This window comes from Watersipora subatra, chromosome 4 (assembly GCF_963576615.1).
Source record: "Watersipora subatra chromosome 4, tzWatSuba1.1, whole genome shotgun sequence".
In the NCBI taxonomy this organism is placed as follows: Eukaryota; Metazoa; Bryozoa; class Gymnolaemata; order Cheilostomatida; family Watersiporidae; genus Watersipora; species Watersipora subatra.
In genome coordinates, this window is record NC_088711.1 from 12,987,196 (window position 1) to 12,997,865 (window position 10,670).

Below are 10,670 nucleotides of genomic sequence, written 5' to 3' on the forward strand. Positions count from 1 at the left end.
GTATAGCAGTGTATTAAGTATATAGCAGTGTATAACAGTGTATAACAGTGTATTAAGTAGCAGATTTTGGGAATTGTCTTATCATTATTTGCACAGAAAATGCTGGACTATGGTTCCTAAAATAAATATAAAAAATATTGCACATAGATTCATGAATAGGTTTAACAAATGGCCTAAATTCATAAAAAGAAAAACTCAGCTGATACGCGAGAACACAAACCATGAGCAATGAATCTACCAAGTGCCGAGGAATGACAAGTCTGATAAGTTGTAACAGTGAGTCTGGTAGAAGTTGATGCGCTGTGTGCTATGTGGCGTATAGGGCTTGGTAGATTCCTTGCAAAACTATGTCAGGAGATACTTCTAAAATAAATAAATATATAACATTGATTTCAGTGTGTTGCTAGTTTTTATCACAGCTGGCAAGAGCGTGTATGCCACTAAAGTTATGTTTTGAGAACGTTACGTTCACTGCATGAAAATGAGAGCAAACAGCAACATGCTCGAATAAAGGAAGACAGTCTAGCAGAGGTTACAACGCAAGTCATCAATAAATGCTATGGAAGGTGGAGACAATTATTGTCATTAGTGCCAAGCCTATGTGAAATGTTTGGCTTTATTTTGGCAGACTGAAACTGATATTGTTTTAGGTTTGACGTTATCAATAGAAGAGTCTCCTATTTGAGCATTGCAAAGGAAACTAATTAATGTCATTGCATTTAATTCAATTTATGCGATCTGTTGATTCTGTGCTAGAGTAGTGAGCAGCTTTGGTGTAGTTTTATGGCCTACAACCTCGACTTTTCAGTTAAGCAGAACAACCTATCCTAGCAAACAAAACTGAAGAATGAACTATATTCATACCTCGAGAGTGAAAGTTTTCGTCACATGAGTCTGAAGACTTTGAAAATGGACACATACTTAGTTGGACATCCGTTTGAGGAGAAGGTGATTCAGTTCTGTATAAGAGAAAATGACAAACACTGGCTTAATCAGCGCTGAAAAATGTGCTACGTATGCCGATGATATAAATAACAGCTCAGCAATTATGCAGCAATAAAAGATGATGTAATAATGCAAAGAGCTGTCAAACTATGTACCGAGGAACAACGAACTGAAGATTATGTTTCTCGGCCAATCAGGCAGCAGAAACAAAGCAATAGAGTAAAATTTAGAGTAAATAGCAAAGCAGAGATATAGCACCTTGAATTGGTATCATTAGCGGAATCGGCAATACAGCTGGCTGATGAAACAGAATCGGACAGACCCAAGAACTTAGCGAGTTCACTCATGTGTTCGGCTGAGAACAAAATGTCCTAAAAATTAAACCATCATTGATGCATGCGAGTTGTTGATTAAAAGGTGATAACTATACTCTGTAGTGAGTCTGATAACTATATTCTGTAATGAGTCTGATAACTATACTCTGTAATGAGTCTGATAACTATATTCTGTAGTGAGTCTGATAACTATATTCTGTAGTGAGTCTGATAACTATATTCTGTAGTGAGTCTGATAACTTTACTCTGTAGTGAGTCTGATAACTATATTCTGTAGTGAGTCTGATAACTATACTCTGTAGTGAGTCTGATAACTATACTCTGTAGTGAGTCTGATAACTATACTCTGTAGTGAGTCTGATAACTATATTCTGTAATGAGTCTGATAACTATACTCTGTAGTGAGTCTGATAACTATATTCTGTAATGAGTCTGATAACTATACTCTGTAATGAGTCTGATAACTATACTCTGTAGTGAGTCTGATAACTATATTCTGTAATGAGTCTGATAACTATACTCTGTAATGAGTCTGATAACTATACTCTGTAGTGAGTCTGATAACTATATTCTGTAATGAGTCTGATAACTATACTCTGTAATGAGTCTGATAACTATACTCTGTAGTGAGTCTGATAACTATATTCTGTAATGAGTCTGATAACTATACTCTGTAGTGAGTCTGATAACTATATTCTGTAATGAGTCTGATAACTATACTCTGTAATGAGTCTGATAACTATACTCTGTAGTGAGTCTGATAACTATATTCTGTAGTGAGTCTGATAACTATACTCTGTAGTGAGTCTGATAACTATACTCTGTAGTGAGTCTGATAACTATATTCTGTAGTGAGTCTGATAACTATACTCTGTAGTGAGTCTGATAACTATACTCTGTAGTGAGTCTGATAACTATACTCTGTAGTGAGTCTGATAACTATACGCTGTAGTGAGTCTGAACTAAATACTGTAGATAGATGAAACAGACCTCATCTACACTTCAACCAGTTATGCGTAAAATACTGGATGAAAGCAAGGTATAACAATAAAGGAAAAAGATAACCAGAAACGCCGGAAAATTGTTTAAATGATGAAAGAGAATTTGCATTGGTAAATCAAATAAATCAACATTTTCAATGACTATTTTGATATCAGTTTACAACAAGTTAATACAACAGTTTATAACAAGCATTAATAATAAAACTATTTAGCCTGCATCTACTGGACAGTTCTACACACGCGCCCTTGAATGAATTTATCATTCCACTTTCCGATTTGAAGATAGTGTTACTTGTTGATGCTCGTCCACTCATTTGGTAGAAGCTCTTGACTACTACTCATGTCAGTATATGTCAGTACATGTCATATCAATCATGTTACTGTACTAATGACTGCTATCAATTCAACGTCACTTTTAATTTTTGCTCAATTTATTCACAAATGAAAAAATTGAACTGATAATTGACTAAGTAGACAAGCTAGCTTACGTGCAGGACTTTCAGATTATGCAACGGAAAATAATAGTTTAGTTATTATTACTACCCAACTATCACTGTCGCTACAGTGAAGTGTGGGAAGCGACTAGCAATAGATTTGTATTCTAGTTGCCCTGAGTTTTAAAAAAATGATAATTTATGAATGGTTCCAACCTTGTGATGCAGACTACAAAGCAATCTGAGCAAAACTTAACTGAGAAATTAAAAACTGGACAATAAGATAATTGCCTTGATTATGCTTAGAATAGTCCACATAAAATAATGTTTGCTGGGTTCACAAATAAACTTACGTAACCTTACGAAAGACACATGGCACTCGGAGTAAAATATCTCATCAGCATTAAAACTTAAAAAATATCTTAGCGCTAATATGTTGTGCAGAAAATCATACTATAATAAAGGAGAAGCAAAATAGTAATGCTTCAGGTTCTTGTCCTTCTCCCTTCCAACAGAGAGTGTGATGCAGCAGTAGATGGTAGTTACCTGGATATAGGCCTCAAGCTGTATCCGACGTTCTTCGATAAATTTAGAGCTTTTATTTAGTAATTTCTTGGGGGGAAATATGGGCACAGTCATCTGCTTCTTTAACTGTTTGTAAAAGAAAAGACAAAGAATGCAACAGGTTTGCAGGAGAACTCGCTGATTCTATGTTGAGATCCATATGGCTGGTACTAATAACTGTCACCATCACCAGTAAAACCTAAGCTTGACTGAAACACACTGCTGGACACCATTAAAGCAGATTGTATTTCATATAAATGAACTGAACAAATTTGTGAATACAGTATTTACATACTGCTAGTTGAGTATTTTCAAGCTTAGCCTAAAACCAACATACATAAAGCTATACGTTTCAGAATAAATCTTCAAAATATAAATTCGACACAGAGAAAGGGACGATGGACAATTCTGCTCCACATCTACATCTGCCTATATTTGTATATACATGCTAGCAGTAAGCCTACAGGGGGTGTTTAAAAGGCGGGTTCACAGGAACCGGATGGCGTTATGAAACCAAATATTTTAGCGGTTTGGCAGAAGGCATGGAGCATATATGTGTGAAGTTTAGATGAGATCTACCAAATAATGTGGAAACGTGCAGCATTTCCACAGATAACACGGACACAAACGCACAATGAGTACAGCATGATGAGAGGAAAGATAGGATTTTTGAAACCATCAGAAGCTGCAAGCTACATACAAACTATCCTTCATACTAATTTTATATTCGACCCAACACTTGCCTTGTGCAATCTGTTCACGACTGCAAAAATTTTCCCTGTAGTGGGCAGTTGGCTTTTACGTGACAGTTGCAAGAATTTACTGGTGAATTTTTTCCGATAGATTCTTTGTGTTTTATCTAAAGTTATAGTCAGTTTTACTGATTTTAACTTGCTATGATTTTATCATTGAGCACTCTGCTCGGATTTTACGCTTTTACTCATGTGTATATTCCAACATATAGCATATATATATATATATATATATATATGCTATGTAGACCATGCTGGTTTAGCGCTCCTATTTGCAGCCCTGTTGGGTCAGAGTTCATATCCAGTGCGAGGCATATTTTTCATTTGTAAAACTTTATCGCAAAAACTGAACACATGGCAAACCAACAGAAAAACATTGAGGTTTATAGAGAGGGAAAGAGTTGGAGAGAATAAGTTTGATAAGGTGAAACTCGCCCGGGCAAAGTGGCGAGTTTCCCCTTCCGCCAGTCAGTCATTCAATAAACCATGAAAATAAACAGCTTGTCCAGCTAATAACAATATGAACTTTTAAATAGTCTTCTAAATGAATGCTCACAATTTTATGGAGATCTTCAAATTCACTATATCTTCTTTCTACTACATGCTTCAGTCCGTCAACGTAGACATCGATGACAAATACCTACAAAAGTAACTAGTATGGCTTTCATCGCAGAAGTGACCCGCTAATATACAAAATAAACATTTCTAGCATCTAGCTTTTGATAGCAATGCAAGTTAAAGTAACTGATGACCTAGTTGTTATACAATTATTGTAGATGCAAAAAGATGCAAAAACTCAAATATGTGAACAAATACTGCTAGTTGAGTATTTGTAAACTTGATCATAAGAGAACTTCGCATAAAACATCCAAAAATTCATCTTTTTGGCATTGGTAAGTACCGGTATGCAAGTTCTTGAATTATTTAGCATAGATTTTAAATCATTTTCTGTATCCATTAATTACTCGCTATCTGGCAAAAGGGTTCTGTAATGATCATTTATCTCAATATTCAATATTGAATATTCGTTGTCTGACCCTAACGCTGCAATAACAATCATAAATTGCAAAAACAATCTCACAGAAGCTAAAGGCAACCTAATTGGTTAAGAAACTTAAGATACAGCATGTATCTCTATATGATGAGCTTCATTTAGTTTAGTTAGAATTTCCTTTAGTTAACTTGGTTACATTTCCTTAACTAGCACTACATCTTAATATCATGCTCAGGTTAACCTTAACAAAAAGTTTAAATTTTAAACATCTTCAAACAACTGTTGTCTCCTATGAACAGAGGACGGTAAGAAATATTGTTTTTACATTTAGCAGTATATTTGGTTTGGAATGAAATCCAGATGTCTTGTGTCAAAAGTGATCGCAAAGGAAACAGTATTTACACAGAAAAAGGAAACAGTATTTACACAGAAAAAGGAAACAGTAATTACACAGAATAAGGAAACAGTATTTACACAGAAAAAGGAAACAGTATTTACACAGAAAAAGGAAACAGTATTTACACAGAAAAAGGAAACAGTATTTACACAGAAAAAGGAAACAGTATTTACACAGAAAAAGGAAACAGTATTTACACAGAAAAAGGAAACAGTAATTACACAGAATAAGGAAACAGTATTTACACAGAAAAAGGAAACAGTATTTACACAGAAAAAGGAAACAGTATTTACACAGAAAAAGGAAACAGTATTTACACAGAAAAAGGAAACAGTAATTACACAGAATAAGGAAACAGTATTTACACAGAAAAAGGAAACAGTATTTACACAGAAAAAGGAAACAGTATTTACACAGAAAAAGGAAACAGTATTTACACAGAAAAAGGAAACAGTATTTACACAGAAAAAGGAAACAGTATTTACACAGAAAAAGGAAACAGTAATTACACAGAATAAGGAAACAGTATTTACACAGAAAAAGGAAACAGTATTTACACAGAAAAAGGAAACAGTATTTACACAGAAAAAGGAAACAGTATTTACACAGAAAAAGGAAACAGTAATTACACAGAAAAAGGAAACAGTAATTACACAGAAAAAGGAAACAGTATTTACACAGAAAAAGGAAACAGTAATTACACAGAAAAAGGAAACAATAATTACACAGAATAAAGGGTTATGAGTCAGAGAAAGTGATGATAGCTAAAAACTACTATTTTAAAACAGCCCTAAAAACCAATATAGCCAAAAAAGTATTTTTACAACTTACAATCTAACAAAAGAATTTCTTAGTTGAAAAAGGCTTTAAATATCATCACAAAGGCTTTAAATATCATCACAAAGGCTTTAAATATCATCACAAAGGCAAACAGTGTTGAAAAGAAATTCTTAAGTAGTATTGCAACATAAAAAGTTTGGTTGCAGTTTTAACATGAAGCTTCATTAAAGATTGACTTGCAACAAAATTCACATTGCAGTTATTTGGTATCAAAAGATTCACCATGTCTTACTCTACTGTGTTGTAGGTGCAAAATATGTGGAAATGTGATTACAAGCCCTTAAAAGCCAAAAAACGAACAGTTAATCGCAGCCATCACAAAAACGCCGTAGTTTGGAAAAACTTTTCAAAACGGCTCAAATGGGAAGTAGTTGAACACGATGGCTTTTGTTTACACTTTCATGCAACCTCATTCGTCGAAATATTTTCACAAATATACTTCATGCATTCAATAAAACCATGTCTATTGTCATTTCGCGTCTATTTCATCATCATTGTAATGCTGTCACTTTGAGCACTGATATTTCAAAACCTACCGTAAAAATTTGTTTAATCTTTTAACCTTAGCTCAAAAGAGTGTATATCATCCTCTGATAAATACGACGAGCCTGTTGGTCACCTGTGATAGTCGAAAAATGCTGCAGAAATCGTTCGTACTACTTGGCAAGAAGCATGAGTCACATGATCAGATTACGATTAGATGATTAGACTAAACTGAACTGCAAAGTAGCGAGCGTCCATATTTAATAAGGGTTTTCCGGTAAAACCTGAAGTGTTTGTCATAAACTAGTGCTAAGAAAAGTTTTATATTGAGCCTTTCATTGGCCTTTAATTTCACTCGATAACATCACGTGTCAAAACAATAACTACGTCGAGTTGAGTACGTCATCAAAATAAAAGAATTCCAAACAATGGTGTTTTCGTGATGACTGCGATTAACTGTTTGTTTTTTAGCTGTTAAGAGCTTGTAATCACATTTCCACATATTTTGCACCTACAACGCAGCAGAGTAAAACATGGTGAATCTTTTGGTACCAAATGACTGTCATGTAAATCTTGTTGCAAATACACTTTTAAAACAGATTATTTAACACTGCTATACTGAAAAAGGAAAATCATGAGTTGCCTACTTTTGGTAAGGTAAAACAACTTCTGGTATAACTAAGTTAGGCTCGGGTACACAAGAGAAGTTTTTAACTTAATATCAGGGGATACCAGCTGAAAAATAGAAAGAAAATAATTCATCGCTTTCTTTATACTCTTGAACAAACAATTATGTAGTATTGGAATCTATTACAATAATACAAATGTCCCAATAGGGCTATAGAAGATTTTAATCTATATATATTTCTCCAAGTATGTGTGTATGTGTGTCCTTCCAGCTATAGCTATTATTAGAATAGCTTAGTTGCACAATGCTTACGCAATGTCATGGCTTACCGTCATTAGAAGCCTTAGCGCTTATTAACTAGCTTACTGGAATTTTCCATTGGCAATGTGACAGGCTAATAGCAAGATGCAGGTAACTCTCATCACTTCTCATTGTTTATAAGCTGATTTTTAATACCTGGGCAACACCGAGAGGCTCAGCTAGTAGAATAACATAAGAGAGTTCAACGAAATAGTTATCAGAGTCTGTCAGTGTGACAGTTTTCAGTGAGGTCAAATCCAATACCTCCAACCTGCTCTATTTCGAGTCAGCCTTTGTCTATATTATTGTCCATAAACACTTTTTTTGATAGATTTTTGAAATCTAATCTAGGACTCCCTAATGACGCAACTTTCATTAATTTATTAATTGAGAGTGCAAGCTTTTGAGGTATTGAGGCAGGAGATCATGCTCAATCCTCTCAACATATCCAACATATTTTAAAATCAATTAGATAAGGATGCTCTGAGTGATGACTTTCCTGCTCTTCTCAATACCTCAGGATTAGTCATTTTATCCCTGCATGAGATACTCAGGAGTGATCATAAATGCCTATCACATATGATTGCAGTCTGTAAGTCTGCATGTTGTAGACAGTCCATGTTTCGGCACCATACGGTAAAGTCGTCAACGCTAAACAGACTATACTGAGACTTCGCTTTGATTAAAACAGAGTGGTTGCTCTAGCTATAAAGTTTCCATACACTACACTAACATTTCTCATCTTTAGTAAGATTTTATTATGCAGCTTGGCAGTGTCATCTATGGTACGTACTCCAGGAATATTTAGATATTTAGCATTGTTTCAATAGATTTGCATTGGTGATGATTTTACATGTTGGAGAGACACTGCTCAGAACTTTTACGGTCATGAAAGCATTCTGTTTTGCTTTTAATAAAGATATTGTGACAGAGATTTTACTAGGTGTTGAATGTCACGGGGTCTGTTTGTTACTAAACCAACATGACCCGTAAAAAGAAAATTTTCCACTAAATTAGTAGCTGTTATACTTTTCAACAAGAATCGAGCTAAATTAAACAAATCCGCAATTTTTGTAGTCTAGACGTAAACTTGGGCTATCTTTGAAAGTAATTACAAACTTGTCAAAAAAAAAGAGTGAGAAGAGCGTCAGTACAAGCAAACACCCTTAACTAAATTGCTTACAAAAAACACACTTGACACAAATGACTCATAGCCACATTTGCCTGCATACTATTATGATAAGCTTCAATGATGCTCACAAACTTCTTTGTATAAGCACACCTTTGGAGCACCTGCTATAAAGCAATTCTAGACACCTAGTCAACCGCTTTGCTAAAATTAATGATGCAACATACAATGGCACATTTTGTTCAGCTCACGTTTTTTGTGGCTGTCTTAGGCAGAAAGCCTTGTCTATCAATACTATCATACTCCGTGCACTCTTAAAACCAGACTGAGATGAGTAGTACTTTTGAGATATGCGCATTCAAACCAATCCATAGCACCTCAGAGAGAATCTTGCCTACAATGGATAAGATTAATATGCCTTGCTAATTACTGAATCCTTTCCTCCTGTTGCTTCTTGGAATACCAGTGCAATGCTTGCATTCTTCCAATTTTTATGTACTTGCGGAACGTTCCAAATAAGCTGCACCATTACATACAAAATACCTGTTAACCTTTGACAGGCAACTTTTTCAGGGCTCTTGGTGTCAGGCCACAAATCTTCTGTAGTGCAGTATAAAATTTTCTCACGTCTTCTGCTATAGTTTAAAGCTCCTAAACTTTTTCACACCATTGCGCCTTCTCTCGAGTACATTTAAAGCTACCTTTGAGTATTCGAATATATTTCCCTTTTTAATCCGGTGCATATGAAAAAAAAGCCAGTCTTGTCTCACTAAACTGACACATACCTATCAGGTAAACTAAACAAGTCCTGGTACTTACTATTCTACTTTCTAAGCAAATTGCAGGTGTTAGATCATAGGTGCAGCCATACTTCTATGGGCTTCCTTGTTCAAGATTCCTTATTACAATGTTATATACTTTTTCCTACTCCTAGCATACTTCTCATTGATAAATAATTAGTATTTACCCTTTTCATGGTGTCTGTCCATAATACTGATTGACATAGTTCTCCTTAAATGGTTAACATGAAATTACGCTAAGATGTCCAATCTCACCGTCCAAACGCCAAAGAGCAAAGGAATTAGATTTTTAGCCAATTGTTTGACTCAAAAAAATATGGATAACCAAAACATTGATATATCGATTAGAGCTTAATGAAAGATGTCGAGCTAGGTTGACCGACGTAGGGAAAAGGCCAAACTGCAACAGCTGAGCAAAAACAATGCACTGTTCAAAAGATACAAAAGACAGAAAAGCTACCTCTACATTGAAACTAATCACACGTTAGCTAATAAAAAACATTGAATACAACCATAGCAATATGGTGGAAGGACCCAATATTTTGTTAAAACTTGGCCTTGCACACATACATACATACAGTGTAGCTCATGCTTCCAATGTCATCGTGTACTGTCCTATATCCTGCTAAAAAGGCTTTTACAAGCATTGTTTTAATTCTTAAAAATAGTAGCTTCAGTCTCAGATTGGTCTACAGGTTCGCCTTTAATAACTGAAACAGAAAAACTGAGCCGACATCTCAAACGGCAACAGCATTTAGCTTCTGAATTACAGACTTATGGCAGTGATGTATTCAATTCAGAAAATCCGAACAACGTTTATTGGATAAAGAAAAAATATTTCTATTATGACGCTTTTATGGTTAGATTTTCAGCTATTCTACGATCACGCATTCGTTCGTGACCTTGCCGAACGTGCTCCTCTTCCCAAACTTAGGTGCATAACACACGGTTAGCAACTTAGATGTCTTTGATAATAGCTTTATCATTTGTGTAATTTTGACCTATATGTACACACATGCAACTATTATATATGAGATGAAAAGTAAGCGCATGCGCGTTACTTGCAAT

At 34.9% G+C, this 10,670-nt stretch overlaps 1 protein-coding gene across 1 annotated transcript; it reads right to left on the reverse strand.

The window, feature by feature from the left end:
* Window positions 1-9: 9 nt before the first annotated feature.
* Window positions 10-10,345, reverse strand: LOC137394745 (sorting nexin-22-like). The gene is made up of 6 exons (XM_068081506.1): window positions 10,181-10,345; window positions 4,588-4,671; window positions 3,262-3,366; window positions 1,204-1,316; window positions 865-959; window positions 10-363 (listed from the first exon to the last, which is right to left on the reverse strand). Exons 1-6 carry the CDS (start codon window positions 10,247-10,249, stop codon window positions 308-310), a joined length of 522 nt encoding a protein of 173 aa, XP_067937607.1. The 5' UTR covers window positions 10,250-10,345; the 3' UTR covers window positions 10-307.
* Window positions 10,346-10,670: the final 325 nt, after the last annotated feature.

Coding starts and splice junctions, on each gene's coding strand:
- LOC137394745 (XM_068081506.1), bottom strand. CDS start 10,249: ATGCTTGTAAAAGCCTTTTTAGCAGGATATAGGACAGTACACGATGAC. Junction 4,672..10,180: donor TTGGAAGCATGAGCTACACT/GTATGTATGTAT, acceptor TTACTTTTGTAG/GTATTTGTCATCGATGTCTA. Junction 3,367..4,587: donor TTGAAGATCTCCATAAAATT/GTGAGCATTCAT, acceptor TTTTACAAACAG/TTAAAGAAGCAGATGACTGT.